This window comes from Schistocerca cancellata, chromosome 6, assembly GCF_023864275.1.
Source record: "Schistocerca cancellata isolate TAMUIC-IGC-003103 chromosome 6, iqSchCanc2.1, whole genome shotgun sequence".
NCBI classification, from domain to species: Eukaryota; Metazoa; Arthropoda; class Insecta; order Orthoptera; family Acrididae; genus Schistocerca; species Schistocerca cancellata.
The window spans coordinates 172,625,211-172,645,586 of record NC_064631.1 but is presented as its reverse complement, the minus strand read 5'-3'; the positions used below and the strand labels follow the sequence as shown (position 1 = coordinate 172,645,586).

General features: G+C 41.5%; 1 protein-coding gene across 1 annotated transcript in view; it reads right to left on the bottom strand.

Moving 5' to 3' along the window:
* LOC126088232 (monocarboxylate transporter 2-like) overlaps positions 1–16,663 on the bottom strand; it is an 87,318-nt gene extending 70,655 nt beyond the window's left edge. The window contains exons 1-2 of the mRNA XM_049906360.1: positions 16,509–16,663; positions 4,219–4,316 (exon numbers count right to left, since the gene is read on the bottom strand). Coding sequence (XP_049762317.1) covers positions 4,219–4,308 — 90 coding nt within the window. The 5' untranslated portion in view covers positions 4,309–4,316; positions 16,509–16,663. The remainder of the gene's footprint in view (positions 1–4,218; positions 4,317–16,508) is intronic.
* Positions 16,664–20,376: the final 3,713 nt, after the last annotated feature.

The window sequence follows — 20,376 nt, the reverse complement described above, 5'->3', positions numbered from 1 at the left end:
CAGTTACATAATTTGAAAGGGGCTACTACTAGGAGCTGTGCAACATTATAGTGCATACTTATTATCTAGTCGGGTGCACTAATGACTGTTGGTTTTGCATTAGGTTGAAGATAATACAGCGGGTGGACACTTCGCAAACCTGAAGCTGAACCCATTGTCTTTAGGGAAAGATGTCACTGTGCGTTGTTATTACCTATTCTTTTAAAACATGCGTGGCTAGTGCCTCAGTGTAGTTAAAGAAATTTTGCCGGTTTCATTAAGAATCTTCTAATTGGCTTAGTGCCGTCAATCAGTAACGTTAACTCTCTTTTTATTTGAGTGAAACATTTCAGGATTTGGAACCGCTATATAAGTAATCCTGATGAATGCTCTAAGCGCCATTGTATGTTCCTTAATTTATGTTAATAAATGTATCTTCCATTGGATTTCCACTGAAGGATCACTGTATCCAAGTTATCCCGCTCTAAAAGTTTTTAAAAGTAATTCCATCTACCTTTACCGATTCCGACTCCCCCCCCCCCCCTTCCTATTAGTGCGTGCGGTAAATGCAGAAACGTGAACTATGAGAACATTGTTACCAAATACGTCCAAAGAGGATCAATGTGCTATTACTTTTTCTTAGCTGCTGAAAGACGAACACCGGTAGACATCCATTGGAGAAGGGAGAAAGCGTACGGGTCCGAAAAACACCGCTGTGGAGTGTTTCTCCAAGTTCCGTGGTGGTCGCGAATCGACACAAGAACCGGTCGATCCAAGAGGCCAGCCTTATCCAAATGGGAGACACTCTAGCATCCGCCCAATAGTCCTCATCTCTCCTCATGCGATTATTACACCTCCCGTCCTTTAAAAGAGTTCTTGAAGGATCGACGATTCCTGTCGGAAGAGGATGATCAGCAGGCAGTTATGAATTTGTTCACACAGTAGGACATGGTGTTTTACCAAACGGGTATCTTCAACCAGGTGCGTCAGTGGGGCGATTGTCTCAGTGCCCTCAGTGATTTTTCCTAAGGAGCATTCCGATTCTGGACTTAACGGCCTACGTCCCTTACACTTATTGTTACAACAGTCGTGGCCATCAATATGATATGAAGGATTTTCAGTGGACGGTGTAATGCTGAGCTTTTATAGTCGCATGGTGTGTCAAACAGGAAGCCTCATCTGCAAAACGATTTCTCGTTGTATCTAACCTGTACTTGACAATGATTTCAATGCTCCTCTCTCAGTTCATAAAAACCATATAAAGCTTTCGAAAAGTTGCCTTTAGAGGTTAGACGAAACATCCTTAAAGAATAAACGCATTTGCCCTAGAATCAATAGACATATATTGTCAGTGAAACGATGGCTACATAGGTCTACAGAGATTAAAAATAATACAATGTTGTCTCACTTGTCTACAGCTATTTTCGTTAACCCGTATGAAATTGTAATTTCTTATTTATTTTTTTCATGTCTTCATTTTCGCAGGAATCTATATTTAGTTGCATGTCTTCCATGACAGTACTAATAAGTAATGCCGAGCGGGAAGGCGTGGCGGTCCCCGGCACGAATCCGCCCGGCGGATTAGTGCCGAGGTGTGGTGCGCCAGCCAGCCTGTGGATGGTTTTTAGGCGGTTTTCCATCTTCCTCTGTGAATGCGGGCTGGTTTCCCTTATTCCGCCTCAGTTACACTACGAGTATGTCGGTGAGTGCTGCGCAGACACTGTCTCCACGTACGCGTACACCGCCATTACTCTACCACGCGCACATTTGGAGTTCCACTCGTCTGGTATGAGACGTCCTATGAGGGTCCGTTGCGGGCCGAACCACACAGTAACCTTGGGTTCGGTGAGGGGCTGCGGCGTGTTGGGTGGACTACTGCAGCCCCCGTTGTAGGGTTGTGAACGAGTGAGGCCTACGGTGGGCCGCAGCGTCTCCGTCGTTACTGGGTGCCCAGTTCCATACACACACAATACATTAATAAGTGAAAGGTATTCAGCATTATTTCGGTTGATTTGCAGTGTGTATAACATAAAAATTGAAAATAAACAAAGGAACATCTAACATTCTGCGTGGTTTCTGTTTGTTCTATGTCGTGTCTCTGTACCACTTTCGCGCAACGACGCTCTGAGCGTGTGTTTTAGGGAATTGACTTGTTTGAACCTGGGAGCTGTTGCTGGTAAGAGACGCCAGACCACACATGACGTGTAGAGTTCAGAAGAGTTCAGTGAGACTAGCGATGATATAATCAAATACTTAATGATTTCAGCGTCAGCTCCACTACACTCCCTGTGAAAGAATCTTAATACCAACGAAATTTAGTGGAAGGGATTCAAGGCTTTCCTATTTATAGTTAGCTGGTAAAATAACGTCGAAAAAGCAGTTAACTTTACCACTGGAATTTTTATTCTACTCACAAAACATTGTTTATAAAATTGCACTATTGATAAAAGGAAATATTTTAACACAGGATGATAAAAACCAACTGCGTTCAACAAAAATGTGAACGAATATTCCGTCTATGGGTTTCCAAGTTCTACAATTGATCGAAGGATGACCTATGCCATATCACATCTATAATCTAGGTTTAAGTTTCATAAAAGAGAAAACTATCAGAATGGTCTGCAGTGCCCCAAATTATCTTTAATTACTTAACTTGTCGTAAATTACAGTGGCTGATGTGGCTTCTCAATAATTTTATAACAGAACAATCATCGTATTTTAACTTCTAGTAACAAATGTGAATACCACGAAGTTTAATTGATGATCGACACTAGTATTACGCAAAAAGGGAATGTAACAGATGAGACTTCTGCAGTTCTGTGTGAAGCCTTATGCGCTATTATGCGGCATCGCGTGCGTTCATTACCTTGTCGGTGGTTAGGCAGCGTCAGGGTCGGCGGGCGGCGCAGCTCCACACACCTCACCGTCTCGGTAACCACTCTCTAACTTCTCTTCACTACAATTTACTGAAGTAGGTTTAAGAAAAAGGTATCTGGCTGGGTTTTCAACTGACCAATCAGGGTCTCAACGTTAACCTTAAGCTCCGCCTACAAGAATTCTGTCTATCCAATGGGAAACGTTATACTTTTCGTGATGGGGCAATGTTTTTAATGTTTGCTACGTAACAGAGACGCGTATAGTCTCACGCTAAAACTTGCAGCTGGTGTGGCCCTTTTAGTGTTATCGTAAGATCTATACTGTTCTTCTGGAGGGTTCTATCTTTTAACATTGGCTGGGAGCTGCTCTTGGCGGTTGACCGGCGATGTTGGTGTCTGTCCCTTATCGTAGGGCCTCCTAGCCTACACGACTCTGCTCTCGACTTCTGTTCTCGTTTCTCCCCTCGGAACTGCGTCTGTTACACGGTGGGAAGGTATGACATGCATTTAGGCGTTCTTGTGTTAGTCTGTGGTATTCCATTTGCTCACTCTTTGATCATATTACTTTGGTTAATTTAATGTCAGGATATATTCGGAGCTACGTGACATACTGCCTGATCTGCTATCATGTCAGGGTTTTCATGGAAGGTGTTGGATTTGCCTGACACCTTACAAACAAAATGTATCCGCATAGAAACTCGACACTACGACTATCGGATTACCGTTCTGAACTCTCTCCTCCTGTGCCAACCGCTACCTGGAAACCATGGTGACATAAATGGCTCATGCCTCGTAAGACCCGATCCAGAAATTCTACTTGTTTCTTAACGCTTGCGACCATCTGCATCTCCCACTTCTGTCACTATTTTCCGCCAAAGCCACAATTTTGTAAATCTGTAATGACGAGTAGGCGCGGGTCTGTTGCCAACGTGGAATGCTGCAGCGTTTTCCCCTTCAAACGAAGAAAACGAATTACTAGACTTTATCAATGAGCTTTGACTCCTTTTTCTTTTCATTTAGCAACGTGCTACGGCACTGTGGCGCGAGAATTCAGATGTGTGCCAGGACTGCACACTTGTACCAACATAATATTAATTACTTCTCTTTGTTCGAGACGACAAATAAACTTTTGTGACTACCTCTCGTCTATAGTGAGCTAAGATAATTAATAAATAGATGCTCATTTTAGAACTGGTATGGGCAAAGTTTTTAATTCACTGTTTGGCTATCGTAAAGTTATGTCTGCTTTCCACTTCATTAGCCACTAAATGTTCTCCACCTATCCCAGAACGAACCATAATTGTCCTGATTTCAGAAGTGGATAATAATTAGCTAAACTGTTCAGGTGTAAGGCAGTACTTACGTAATTTAGGGCGACCCCCAAGACAATCATCCAGCCCCACCCTCCATCGGGTGGAACGATTTCGTACTCAGCCGCTTTCATTGCAGTCATCTTCGCATCTGAAAGAAAATACATCAACAATCGTTACTGTTGAATGATTAATAGTTTCCAGATAACTTCCTTAGTGCGATCAATAAGGATGTCTGCAGCTACTCATAAAATTATTACATGGTATTTTCAGTTCCACATGCTATGTTACATAATACTTAAAACTAAATATTGAATATTAAACTACTGTTAGTAAGTGTTACACAAATTTAAATCTCTGATCTAAAATATACAGTGCACTGAACACTTGTAAATGAGGTTCAGGCAATTGTCACGTTGGAGAGACAGCATTCATTTAACACCAAACAATGGAAACACGTGGCTGCTCTTAAATACCTCCTGGATTTCAGGGACGACTACATGAAATTAGACACATGTCAGTGGCTAGAACATCTCTATAATTTTTAACGCACATTACAGATACTCAATATGGCCACCGTTCGTGAGGCAGCAGACGCGAACTAATTAAATCTGACAATATGGAGCGAATGATTCGTCTATACATTCAAACGCGCTTTCCCCTAATAACGTACTCTGGAATTACCCCACGACACGACGCGCATTACGAATCTCTCCAGTGACAGGTGCCATATTTCTGTATGTCTTGTAGGTTCCGTGCAATCGTCATCTGAGAACTTGGAGGTACTAATGAATAGCACTGCACTTGCAGGCACAATGTGCTCATTTAATTGCCAGACCTTGTACTGGCACGAAATGGGTTAGAAATAGGGTTAAAAATAATTTGACTACGGCCAAATCGTAAAGAGCGCTCGCATGGGTCAAACAGAAGATCAGTCCAGATTTATTTCCCATAGAAAAAGAAACCGAGAAACACCTTCCGAACAGCCCTTGAAGGCCCAACGGTACTAACCGGCTGCCGTATCATCCTCAGCCCTTGGGCTTCGCCGGATGCGGATACAGAGGTACATTGTACTCCCTGCCGTTGTCACTTTTCGTGGCCGCTGCCAGTACTCCTCTACCAAGTATCTCCTCAATTGGGCTCACAAGAGCTGGGTGCACGCTGCTTCCAACAGTACTCGGCAGACCCATCTAAGTAGTAGCCAGCCCGCCCGGTTAGCCGTGCGATCTAACGCACGGCTTTCAGGAGTGGGAAGGAGCGCCTGGCCCCCGGCACGAATCCGCCCGGCGAACTTTTGTCGAGATCCAGTGAGCCGGCCAGTCTGTGGATGGTTTTTAGGTGGTTTTCCATCTGCCTCGGCGAATGCGGGCTGGTTCCCCTTATTCAGCCTCAGCTGCGCAAACAAGTTCTCCACGTGTGCGTACACCACCATTACTCTACCACGCAAACATAGGGGTTACACTCGTCTTGTTTGAGACGTTCCCTGGGTTGGGGGGACGTCCACTAGGGGCCAAACCGCACAATAACCCTGGGTTAGGTGTGGGGCGGCGGAGTGGCGAACTGTGGTAGTGGTCGTGGGGTTGTGGACCACTGCGGCTGCGGTGGGGACGGAGCCCCTCCGTCGTTTCTAGGTCCCCTGTTAACATACATACAACGTACAACAAGTACTAGACAAGCCCGATTGTGCTTAACTTGTGATATGACAGGAACCGGTATTACCACTGCGGCAAGCCCGTTGGCATTTCTTATAGGAAAATGAGGAAAGAAAAAGCGGGACACTTAAGAGTTGGACTCGCCTTTGAGGGTTCCACAGGCACTTGATTATGTATATAGACAGTTCATGTATAGATTTGGATGAGTCAGTTTGCAAGCATCAAAATGTGTGACGAACATAGCCATATCTTTTGACTGCAATGACTTACAGGCTTAAGGTTTTTACGTCGTGAAGAACCGTATATCTTCGTATTTGACACAAATTTCAACTTTACACCCCCTCCGTTCATGAGGAAAAGGGGTCTTAACAGACAACCAAACAGAAAGATGGACAGTAAATAAATAGCAAAAAATATTTTTTATGTGATATAATTACAGAAACTATTTTAGGATTTTTTATTTTCTTGTACTGTGATACTTTGCTTCTTGTCAAATCTCATGATTCTCAGTCACGGGAAGCACCAATAGTGAGTTTGCGGGTATCAAAATATGTGACATAAATGCCGTATCTTTTCATTTCATTGACTCACAAGGTCAAATTTGTTATTCCCCAAGGGACCGTACACTCGTATTTGAGATATTCCAGCCTGATACGTCTACCCGTTTCTGAGAATAATGGCTCTTAACAGACCGACAGACAGACGGACTGCAAAGGTTCCGTTTTCACATAGTGAGGTACCGATCCCTAAAGACGAAAATAAGTGCACCGATCAGTCACAATCGTTGCAATTATTTGTTCACTTTTCAATATTATCTCTACCGATTTTAATTTGTAATTCATCTTAGTAAACAATGCGTTAAAATTGGAGGAGTCCACAACTTCAATGCGACCACCATGTGGAGTTTCCTAAAGTGGCAGTAATGGACTTGCTATAAGATAAACTCGGTAAAACTTCCTATTTAAGTTTCGCATTGACATAGCTGTTAAGGTTTCGGTACATAGTCTTTTATTGTCATGCAAGCGCATGGATGAACTCGTCAAAGACGTGATTTCTTCACGATACTGATACATTGCACAGTCAAAACGTCCATAGGATTCCAAAAGACACTCGATATACCTTCCCATATTGGTGCCACAGTTTTGAATATTTTACTGAATAGTGATCTGCGTGATGCGATTCCATCAGCAGTTTTTCAGTCATGATAAGTTAGTCCCCATCTCCCACAAATCACGGCATCAGCTACGAAGAGTACAGAATTTGTAATTGGCGGATGCTGGACCAGCCCATCCTACCCCTATATCGATTGTAGCGAATACCAGGTTGCTTCCTTTGAATAGAATGAGGCTGATTTACTCGTATACTTTTGTTCAGCATGAAATGGTGTTCCAGCTCTATGCCCTCGAATTCATGGGACGATAAGACACGAACTTCCTTCCTTTTCTGCACTATCATGTCAAACTTTGTGCAAAGATCTTTCTTCATTTCAAGTGCTGAACCAGTTTCATGAATATTAATGTCCTTGCATTGGTCGACATTTTGACGTCCCCATTGGGCATGAAGATTCACATCAATATAGTACCTGTGATAAGCCAGTGGAAGCCGCCACACAGATAGCTTACAGCGCCCAAAATAAGATACACAAAACTATTTTTCGTACTTTCATCACTGTACATATGACTTACACGTTTCAGCTTTAGAGGTCATGATTACATCAAAGTCCAATGTTTAACATGCTCGTTAAACCCATTTTCCCAAACAGTATACTGCTGGAACAAGGTGATGGACCATGCTGATGTTCCCAAAAAGTGTAGCAGAAGGTTAGAAATTCGACGACAAAGACAAATTAGATATAGAATAGTCTATAATATGGTTTACAAGATAAAGTATAGGATGTGGTACATTCTGGCAGCCTCTCGATCATCATCTAAGCTATGCTGACAATTCTTTTGAGGAGAAACGTCTACCTCCATAAACACTTAGAGGAATCATGTGGCGACAGAGGGCGCCGTCAGCTAGTTCGTATCGTAGCTGCGGACATATAGACTTCAGTGCAGCTGACCACTCTCTTGTTCATTTTTCCAGAAGATCATTGTACGAATTGGAAACATATTTTGCAAGTGTCAGCAGAAGTCATCATTTAAAATCATTCTCTTTTCTTCTGTAGTGCTTTAATGAAAGTTATGTATCATGGAACACAATACCGGTGACATCGTGGTCATTAAAAACGGAGAACTTGTTCAGATGGAACATGCAGACTTATTGAATCACCAATCGAGGCATTCACCTCAGCTGATTTATGTAAGCATGAAAGACGTAAATTACAATTAGTAGAAGATTTTTTGATCACGCTTGCAAACTAAGAATCTAGAGTCCTCGTAACTGCTCCACCTGAAAGTTACATCCAGCCTTATATTCACTATTGTCTCCATAATTCAATAACACAAGATGGGATGACTATACTCGGAACCAGAACCACTAGTGTCTTGCAGAAATCAGAACCATCGGACGGTACAAGTGTTTTCGGCCTGGTTAAGACTGCACGAGTATGTTAACTCAAGAACTTTCGACACTGTACACCATAAAATCGTTATTATTTTGCTGGACAGTAGCTGCATAATGTTGAGCTTGGTACATGGCACGCAACTTTCGGTTTCCGAATCACGATAAGATTTTATCACCGAATCTACTTCATCATTTTAGGGATCAACTGACAGAAGGCGACAGACAATGCGAATATACTCATTCTTTAACAATTGTAACTTGTTTACTTACAGTCTTGTTAAGTGATTCCTCTGTTGCCTCCTGGTAGAACAACACGATAAACATGAGAAGCACGTATCTTTCGTATTTTATGCAGGATTTATTACAATCTGGTACATATTTTCCGGGCCAGCTCAGTTTGGCGAACCATTAGTTCCAAATATGAGGTGTCTGGTAGGCCATATCCCTCATCCAGTGCTCTCAAATGTCCAGTGTACCCGTGGAAAGTCAGAATTAGTTCTTTGGATAAAATTTTTAATAGTTTATTGCAATAATGACACAAATGAGTGAAACAAAATTTGTTTACCTCCGATTAGTTGCTTTGACCAGCATTGTGTTACTTTCACGGCAACATTCAGGCTGTACTTTTTCATTAGAGTTTCACCCATACATCAACGAATTACATTTCGTTTCTTGACCACATTTTTGTTGACTAGCTGGTATAACTTTTTCCAATCTCTCTCCCAGTTTATAAGGATGATTAAATTATTGAAGGTGTGATGTATGAAAATAATTTTAATTGCACCTTTCTTGATATTTTTCTTTTCTCAGTTTTGGAAATGATGAACCATGAATGCTTCACTTTCTTCACAGATTTATTTTTAAAATATAGTAGTCGGTTAGAGTTTTACAAATTATGTCTCTGGATTAGGATAATCAGATGAGGAAAACATAGTGGTCGAAAAGGAAATGAAACAAGTAGTATCTACACGCATTCCCGGAGAGGGGAGGGGGGAGGCGATGCTGTTTTGAGAAACAAATCGTCAGTTACTTCTGGCCTTGAAGTGAAATAGTAAATTAATTGTTAATAAGTAATTACAACAGGAGACAAACGATAAATTCTGGAAAATTGCAATTAAACGTGCGATCAAATAAAGAGCATAATAACCACGTGTAATAAAACATTAGCGGAGGCATATTTCCGAAGATGCTCCTCAAAGATAAAATGGACACAGGAAATCATCAGGCAGAAATATTTTCAAGAAAGTGACGAAGAAAGAACATTCAGGAATAAAAAGATGAGTTCGTATATCAAGTGACACGCCGCAGTATTCTAGAAAGGGAGTTTCAAGGAAAAACACGACCGAGAAAGACCTTGATTGACATCTTAAACAAAATAAAACAAAGGGCAATTACTGTGCAGAAATAAAAGAGTTTCCTTGTAACTTACCCACGTAGAGACCCGGCAGCTAATGGAAAGAATGATGATGAAGAACAAGTTCATGGAAAATCTGTCATTAGTGTTGGAAGAAGAATCTAGAAAAAATTAATATGGATTTGGTAATTACTTAAAACGTTCCGAATGTCACATTACGGTGAACGTGAGGATATTTCAGCTGACATAGTCCTGTATGTTCTTGTGCTCATAAACTGTGTGTTAAGTCACTACTGTTCAGGAAACACTTTCTGTCATCTTGTTAATGTTCGAGCATTCCGCTACAATTTATGAGAAGACCGTTTTGACTGCAACCCAAATTCCTTGGTTGATAAGTTATGCTATTATTTATTTCACAGCTGTCATTGTCTTTGATCTACTGCCTACGTACTGGAGCATGTAATATTATACCTGTTATTACAATTTTTAACTAGTTGTAAACGTAACCTGCACTGAAAGGTGAAGAGGCGATCCAACTACCTTATACCGATGTCTTTAAAGACTAGAACTCTAAGCTTCAAACATCTGACTACAAATAGGTTAACGTGCTAAATATTAGCTTTTAAGCGCTTAAACGAGAAAGAGTTTAGCAAAGGTTTGAAATTATGCATAACGTTCGTCGAATGTCGCTAAGTACTCTCATTTTGAAACACCAGCTGAATGTAAACGGGGTAATTGGCACGCTATTTAAATCAAAAGCAAGTCTGTCCCGCATCTGAATGACGTCATATTTCCTGAGCAATGTGTCGTACAGTGACATAATTTTTCAAGTACATTGAGTGGTATATGTGGATACGGTCTGCAAACTGCGAATAGAGTTAGTAGTAAAGAAATAATAAATTAATACGTACTTCATGCCTGATGCTGAAGTTAATCTGCTTGAACAGCGAAAATGTAGTGAGTGGTAAACCATTTTTCTTTCATCATGTCAGGGAGGAGAAGTTTCCCAAACGTTTGAAATTAGCGAGTCATCTTAGTTGGAAGTAGCTAAGTGCAGTAATTCTCAAATGCTGGATGAATGAAGTCCGTGTATTTACGTGCTCTATTCGCTGTCTCAAGACATACACACAATTTCTAATTGTATTACTTGTATTATTGTGTTAAAATTTAAACATAAGATTATACCTCGTAATGAATAGATTGTGACCGCATTTCAGATTTTGAAATTCGGCCATTAACTGAGCGAAATATCAACAACTGAATATTTGTTGTTTCTACGCTGAACCTGGTACCGTGTCGCGTGTTACCGGTTGAGGGATAGCGTTTTAGTAATACAGACAACAGTTTGCCCCAAGCTGCGTCCCCTTGCGGACGGGTTGTATGAGACGCGTTTTTAAACTAAGTACCGTTTAGAAATATGACCGTTGGAGTTCTACTGACGTAACACAGCAGATGCTCGGAATGTACCGTCAACAATTAGCTATCAAGAAACAGCCCTGCAGTAGCTTTTGCTTGCATGAATATTTTTCTATACGTGATTCAAATGGCTCAGCCGTCTAAAAATTCCGCCTACTGGGAAATACGCACTGTTAATCGTTTCTTAAATGCAGCCGAAGCGATAGTTGCTGAAATTCTTCAGAAGATTAGTGAATTGTGTTGAGAAAAATCTATGAGCATCTCGATGGTTAGAAAACGGTGTAGAGCATTTAAAGATGACCGCATAAATATGTGCTATGAGAAACAAATTCGGTGACCGGCTGTCATTACTGATGACCATTCCTTGGAATGGAGGAATTAAATACCACCCCCCCCCCCCCCACTCCAAAACTGAAGTTCCAGCACACGTTTTCAGCCTGAAAAATTAGGTGCACTATGTTATGGGATAGGGATGGTGTTTTTCTTCTCGATTTTGTGCCTTGGGACGGCACAGCCAATGCAGGCAATTTTTGTGACGTCGAATCCTCTCTACACGACAATGCCCGTCCCCGTTTTTCTCGTCGCTCCCGAGACCATTGTGTTTGAGAACAATTTGATCACTCTCCGTATAACCGTATAACTCTGACCTAAAACCTAATCACTATCATTTATTCTTCCATCTTGTCGGTCAGCTCTACCAGTAAGACGAAAACGATGTCAAAATGTCAGTACAGATCTGGTTAAAAGAAATAAGGCTGCTTATACCTATGCTGGATTGCGGAAGCTGGTCATACGATAGAGTAAGTGCCTTAATATAGCTGAATATTCTACTGAAATAAAGCTTAAATACCATGTCTGCAGGTAAACGTTAAGTTGTTGTAATATTGTTGTAAGGCTGTTTTTTATTTAATTTTAAAATTGTTCTCATTTTAAGATTGGGGTTCGTAATAAACTCACTTTTTAACGGCTATACAGCTGAATCTGTGCTGTAGTGGCGAATCCAAAATGAAATACATCCGTTCGACTAACAACAACCGGTGTGGCATATCGACGTCATTAGGAAATAAGTAACGGTAGGTAGTTTGTCCGAACAGTGTGAGAATACTGAGCGACGGAGTCCGCGTTTCGTCACATTTCGTGGCGGAGCGTCCCTGGCGCTAAGTTATCACGTGCATGCCTCGCTGTCTGGTGACGAGAAGCGGCGTGTACGGCTATAATTGAGGACGTGAAGAGCAGATTATAGCCAGCAGTCTCTGACAAACAACGCAGATCGCTCCCGATAATGCAGACTCATCACTCACTGACAAGAGTAATTCTCCGTAATACACGGCGGAAGAACTGCTGTTCTCATTTATTATTTCCCGATAGGTACACCAGTACTCATAAAGACTGAAAGCAAGTAAACGTGAATTATTGTTAAGGTGGGGAGGCCGTATATTCTATATTCTCTGATAATAACAATGTTGCTCGACTTTTCTTATCCTTTTGTTTTTCTGTATGGCACATTTGGTGGCAATGCCTGGTTAATACCTTCTGTTATACGTAGCTTCTATCTTGGGGAATGTCACTTCTCCCAGTGTCATACTATTTGTATGTGTACACTGGTAACTAGTCTGCCGGAAAAATATTATAAATATAGAAATGTATGAAATATGTTGCTCTTATTCAGAAAGAGTGAGTAAAGAGGAGAACATTTGCGTTCTACAGATAAGCGTACTGCGATGGTGGAGGATAAACCCGAACTTCCCCTCCCCCCCCCCCCAATCACTGTGCACCTCACTATTCCCCCCGTACCCCTGCCTATGGAATACGCATTCACAAACTAGTAACCTCGAATTTCTCTCATGGTAATTACGCGAGATGCTTATGAGGCGAATAGGTATCTTTAAACGCCTTTTTCCAGCATTTTAAGAATAAACTTCACGGTGAGGTACAGCGTCTTATTTGCAGCGTCTCACACTATAAAATGCTGATTTTTCAGTGAACAAATTCGTGTCAAATGGAGAAATCATTCTTTGAAATACAAGTTTCTCTGTTTCTCTCTCTTCTTCCCTTCGACTGTGAAAGGATCGCTCATGAGGGCTCTGTAAAAAATAAATATCTTCGTTCGAAGGGTGAACCACATTTCAATATTTTCTTGCAATGAACCAGACGCTCGCGCCTGTCTTCTACACAGTAACATTTAAAGCAGTTCTTCTTGAAATAGGTATGGGTGCATACTGATTGAGCATTTGACACTCATGCTCAACTTAAATAACGTGTTTTAAAATGATTGCATTCTGGATTCCTAATAACTTATTTTGCTTGTTTCACATATTGCTAGTCGTTGTCGTTTTCCGTCGTCACATCATTGCTACGTCACATCTGAGGATCTGAAGATGGCAAACGTCGACAGTAAAAATTTGTGGAACAAATTATTTGCGATACAGACGGAACTAATTAGTACTAGTGTCACAAAGATCCTTGTCGGTTACATAGACTTTACATCCTTCTGTAGAAAAGTCTAGAAGTGAAACTAATCTTTCAGTTTCGTTATCTGAAACGGTGATAGGAAGTTTATTCACAACAACACTTACGGCCTGGCCAGACAGAATGCGGCCTGGCCGTCCGGCCTGTGCCCTTGAACCGCAGCCGGCAGGCCGCACTGTTGAATCGCTCGTTGCTGTATGGCGGCGGTCACACTGAGGGCGGCTTTGACGCACCGGCAGCCGGCCTGCCGCACCGGCCGCCGCCGGGTTGTCACAGATTACAGATTCGCCGCAAGCCGGAGCGGCTGCTTGCCTCTGTTGGAGCATTCAACTGCTCTTCTGTCACACTAGAAGCAGCGGCGTGGGGCGGTTTTTGTCTTGCAGCTCGTAGTGCATGCACAGAGAAAGACTTGTAGAGGAGGTGAGAGAATACAACTTTTTGTATGATACACGCGATCCTGATTTGGAGGTAGAATACATTTGTCCTCGATATACTCTTGATAGAAAGCTAAATAGTGTTGTCACTGTGACGTCCGTAACTTCCAATATCAACTACTGTAAACTCGGTAGTATGGATCAACGATCGCCAGGAGAACTAGCGAAAAGAACTGTTACTAACAGAAGAACTGGGATCCACTATCCTTCGGGCATTTTAACCTGATAGCCTTTCCGTCTATGCTTCCAAGGCAGTTCGGAAACCCCCAGTTCTATAAATCCTCCTTCAGATTTCTTCCACATCTCTGTTGTAGGAGTAGTAAAATACTTGGGCTGTAGAACAGTCCATATTGCCTGGCACACTTGTTTCACAATATCTGAGACTGTTGAACGTCCTAACTGAAAAGAAAAAGCTATGCTCTGGTGACTGTCGCCAGTAGTCAAGTATCTGGAAAAGATTAAAATCAATTATGCCGATAGAACGAATAGATAAGTTAACGACCAAAGATATGTTTGTTTAAATTCAATGACAATGTTATGAATACAGTGAAACAAAACAATCTATTAAGTAGAAAGTTCTCTCTAGCGGGACATATGGAACTAGATGTTACTATCGTTTGCTGTATTCGTAAACACTGCAGATAAATTTATCACTCCACTCGTAACTACGTTGTGGGATAGCACTTTCTTCCGCCGAACCTTTCATATGATACAGCAAAACTGAAATGGAATAATTTATATAACTTCTATTTCAAGCACAAAGAGGCAACAAACGGTAAAACTTACCTCAAACAAACGGCTTGTCTGTGCCTTGTATCAATTGGCTTTCTTCAGTTCGTTGTGCACTTCTCGGTGCTACCTTTTTATCAGGCGATGCATTTCCTTGAAACATTCTCGCGACATACGAAAATATTTGAAGAACCTATCTTCGTCAGACTCTAGGTCAATACACAGACGATGGTATTCTCCTAAGCTTTTTCTCTTGCTATCAATATCGTGCACCCAACATCTCCTCTTCTTGGTGCCATTTCGTATCGCTAGTGCAAGCTACTCATTTCTGCAAATAAAAAAAAAAAAAAAAAGAACTTGCACAAAGATAACGCTTGAAGATTCCAAATCTTCTAACGCAATCGCGCTACGAATGCAAGCTTAATAATGGGCTTCGGCCCCTTCCACAGTGTAACAGCTGACGCATCAAGAGTCGCTGCGGCCGGCCGTTGCCTGTGTGGCGTCCCTGGCCGCTGACGGGTCCTGCCACCAGCTGCGCCGTCCGTCGCAGTGGCAGGCCGGATTCTGTCTGGCCAGGCCTTTAGTGAGGGAATTAATCGCAAGAGAGGCACAAATACGAATAGCATATATCCAGTTCGTATTTCATCTATACACATAGCGTGTACGCGATGTTTGGAAACAGCGTGGATACTGGTGACGTAAATATTATCTAAAATTAACAGACACGCCACTAAATATATATGACGATTAACGTACGCCAACTGATATGATAAAATATGTATTGCTTGATTTCGTATATATTATTTTTCAGCGAGCACTTTGGTCGCTAACGTCTTAGTTTGTCTTTCTTCTACTGCCCTCGTTTACATTTTCTGTAAAAAAGTAATATAATACCAACACATTTTACTTAATTTGTTTCTCGTTCGGTCGTTAGCTACAAGCCGGTGATGAAAGGGAATGTTGAATGGTTTATGAATATTCTAAAGAACTTTCTCGTCTTCAGTTATCTTTTCAAAGACTTGACGATGAACAAGACGACACAGAAGTTGAGATATATCTTTCTTAAATACTATGGTGGTAAATGATTTCTCACACACTGTCCTACAACATTTTAGTAGCCTCTGAAAAAAATATCTTAATCTGGCCCCAAGCCAAAGTCACTGAAGTTTTTCGGTGTTGTGAGAGTCAACAACAAAAAATTTATAAAATGGTTCAAATATCTCTGTGCATTATGGGACTCAACATCTGAGGTCATCAGTCCCCTAGTCTTAGTACTACTTAAACCTAAGGACATCACACACATCCATGCCCGAGGCGGGATTCGAACATGCGACCGTAGCAGCAGCGCGGTTCCGGACTGAAGCGCCTAGAACAGCTCGGTCACAACGGCCGGCCGATACTTGACACTACGGTAGTCTGTTCCAACCCTACCTGTGTAAAAAATATCCGGCAGCAGTATACGAGCAACAAAGGGCTGAACATGTAGTCTCTAATCACTGTGGAAAAACCAGTCACTATTTACAAGAATGCACATTCAGCAGCTCATTGGTACTATATAAGAGAACTGCGCTGCTTCCATTATGTTTTCAGTGCCTCTTCCGTAGTCGTTACCATCCATAACGAATTATTGCTACACAGTAACTACTAATTCTTACGACGCTTATATACATTTGACTACGGTTAAGAAGATCCTACCTTAGTGTTTCAGCAGGTCCCATAAACACCTATCATAAAGCATTACAACCTTTGGAGTCGAAGTGATGGCTAATGAAGTTCTTTCTTACCTGCAGAATTTTCGTCGAGGCCACTGTGTCCAAACGATAACGTTGAGTGGCGTCCCACTGTTCTCAAACACTTCAGGAATGCCACTCAGAGCCTTGTTCGAAGTGGGACTGGTCGCTATCGCCTCGTATCTGACATTAGCTCGTCATCTTGTTAATTACCCCCTCCCCGCGCCACGGACTTTTACCGTGATGTCTGATGACGCACCGAACGAGAGGCCTTGTTGGACTGTGTGTTGCCACATGGATACGGAAAAGACATTTATCGCAGTACTGCATTCCACGTGATTGTCACGTGATCTACGTAATGCGGTGGTATTAGTCATCCACCAGCCACATCATCAGCTAAGGCAGTTGATTTAGTACTTCCCGGTTTGCCACGCCGGCGTTTGCAATTCCTTGTGTGTCGTAAGGAGGCTGTTTATGTTTTCTTATTGGCAACGTTACGTAGCGGGGGGCTATGTAAGTAGGCTGTTTATGTTTTCTTATTGGCAACGTTACGTAGCGGGGGGCTATGTAAGTAGGCTGTTTATGTTTTCTTATTGGCAACGTTACGTAGCGCTCTGTATGAAAAATCACTGGCTGTGCTGTGCGCAGTCTGTGGGTAGTTTGCATTGTTGTCAGCCATTGTAGTGTTGGGCAGCTGGATGTGAACAGCGCGTAGCGTTGCGCAGTTGGAGGTGAGCCGACAGCAGTGGTGGATGTGGGGAGAGAAATGGCGGAGGTTTGATATTTGTAAAAATGGATGTCATGAACTGCTGTATACATTATGATTATTAAGGTAAATACATTGTTTGTTCTCTATTAAAATCTTTCATTTGCTAACTATGCCTACTAGTAGTTAGTGCCTTCTGTAGTTTGAATCTGTTATTTAGCTGGCAGTAGTGGCGCTCGCTGTATTGCAGTAGTTCGAGTAACGAAGATTTTTGGTGAGGTAAGTGATTTGTGAAAGGTATAGGTTAATGTTAGTCAGGGCCATTCCTTTGTAGGGATTTCTCAAAGTCAGATTGCGTTGCGCTAAAAAATATTGTGTGTCAGTTTAAGCACAGTCATGTATAAATTTTTCAAAGGGGACGTTTCATATGTCGACCCTTAGCCGAGGATACCTCATTGGAATCTTCTGATTTTTTTCTTGTAGTTTGTGTAATTAGTGTAGATTTTGTTTATTGCTAGCGCGTAATTGTAGAGAGAATCTCCTTTGTAGTTGTAGTTTTTCATTCTTGTACAGTAAAACAGTTGTGGCATGCATGTAGATTTGCACCAAGTATTTCGCAGCTGCGCTTGCAATTAACTAGATATTATTTTCAGTGCTATATTAATGTGTTCCCCTATTTTTCCTCTTCAAATTGTGTTTTTCTGTGTTGTCGTGTGAAATATTGTGATAATAATGGCGTGTGAAAAACGTAATACTAGGCTCCAAAGTAAACTGAGAAATGACAGTGAAGACGAAAGTAGTGTGTTAGCGCCACCATGTAATGAATTAACTAATGTTCAACATAGTAATTTGGCAATTCTGCATAGGGAAATGGAGCGGGCGGCAAACAATGGCGTAGGCAGTGAAACAATTAGTGAACAGGGAAGCATTATCGATCGATCGCTCGGCAACAGCTCGCCTCAGGAATCCGAAATGATAGGACACAATTTTTCAAATACTGTAGATTCAGGTTTTGTGTCCTCACCGTTTTCTCAAATAAGTCAAGACACATTTTCTGCTTGTCAAAATGTGAATGTTGCTGGTGCAAATGCACTGCCGAAAAGCATAGAGGAACAGATTCCAGACACTAATGCATTGTTATTACAATTAATGCAACAAATGGGACAAAATCTTCAAAAGTTAGACACACTGGAACAGAATCTTCAAAAGTTAGACACAATGGAACAACATCAGAGACAAACACAGCGAAAGCTTCAAAAGTTAGACACAATGGAACAAAATCTTCGGAAGTTAGACACCACACTTGAACAGACACGTGAAGATTTAACTACTGAGTTATATAACATTGAATCGAAATGTCAAAAAGTCTGTAATGATGTAAAAACACAAATTCGTGAGCATTTTCAACCTATTTTTTCGCGGCATGAAAATGCATTACAGAATCACGAAGCAGCCATAAAAGAACTGCAAACCATTGTTCATGAAAATCATGAGACCTTGTGGGCTAAAATTGACTCAGTTGCATCTACCGATTCGGTTACGCAACTTGCAAAAACTCAGGAAAACTTAAAGGACTCAGTAGATTCGATTTCAACACAAATGGACACTCTGAAACTTGGTTCAGAAAAACACACTGAGGAAATGTGTTCACTATCGGAGAAAGTAGCTGAACTTTCGGATCGGGTCACTAACTTATCTACAAAGGTAGATGATGATCTGAATGACACAAGACCCATAGCCTTCACTGACACAGAAGAGTATGAACAAATTAGAAAATTCAAATAAAATCAAAATCAAATCAATACACAGTACAAAAGAGAAATCCGGGAAGTACAAGATCAGTTGACACAGGTAATACAAGAATTACATATTTCAGAGGACACTCGCACTCCAGTACGGGAAGAGGGACATAGAAATACGGAACAACCACAAAATAAGAACACAGGACACTTCGGAAATTATGAAAGAAATTGGCAAGGCGCATTGGATTTTGAGATGGAACCGCCGAAACGACGTAACAATGACCGACATGTGACTCGCCGACATGATGATTTTGACTATAAGCTGTTCATTACTACACGTAAATTCAAAACATTTAAGAATTCTGGCAACGACATTCATCCACAAGCATGGCTCCATCAATTCTCTCATTGTTTTCCTCCCAACTGGTCATTGGAGCACAGGTTAGAATTTATGTGTGGCTACTTGGAGAATGAACCAGCTGTAAGAATGCGATCGGTCATTCATGATTGTCACAGTGAAGGAGAATTTTATCATGCCTTCCTCTCAGCATATTGGTCTCAAGCTACACAAGACCAAGTAAAACATAGCATCATAATGATGAAACGTTTCGAACAATCTGAATTTTCCAGTCTTACGAAATATTTTGAAGACATGTTGCATAAGAATCAGTATCTTTCAAACCCATACAGCCCTTCAGAACTCATCCGCATTTGCTTAATGAAATTTCCTGAACATTTAAGAAATATTATTTTGGCACGGCGTTGCAAAGACGACATTGAAGCTTTTCAGGGACTGTTACAAGAACTGCAAATTGACACTGACAATCGCGGAACGCGAGAACAGGAGCACAACAATTACAGATCACATCCGTCACAATTCCGTGATGACAGAAACAATAACTGGCCATGACAAGCCTATTCTCACAACGTAAATCGTGACCAAAACAGACACCACCCATATGACAACCACTGGCAGAGTAATACTCGTTACAGAGAAAGATCTCATTTCCGTAGTAATGAATATGACAGGGATTACCATAGAAATAGACAATATGGGAACAAAAACAATTATTATCAAGGGAGACAGAATAACATCAGACGCAACAGTTCAGCGTGCAGTTGCGATTCTGGGAGAAATTCTCCACCACATGACCGACAAACAAGAAACTATGTAAACTACCGACAAAACGACAGACCTGAATTTCATCAGAACTGGCGGGATTTAAATAAGGCTGAGCCCTCTCGTCACGGTGAATTTGTAGAAGTTAGGTCTCCAAATCCCAATAACGACGTGCGCTAACAAAGAAACAAACAAAGACTCGCACCGCAGGCAGCCACGTGCGCCCGCTGGCTCAGGGAAAAATAACATAGACGCTAACCTTGAGAAAAATTGCAGTATCCTTTACCGACATATACCACATGATAATTGCGTTAAAGTTGAAACTCTGCGTACTAGGAAGAGCAAAGGGTTACA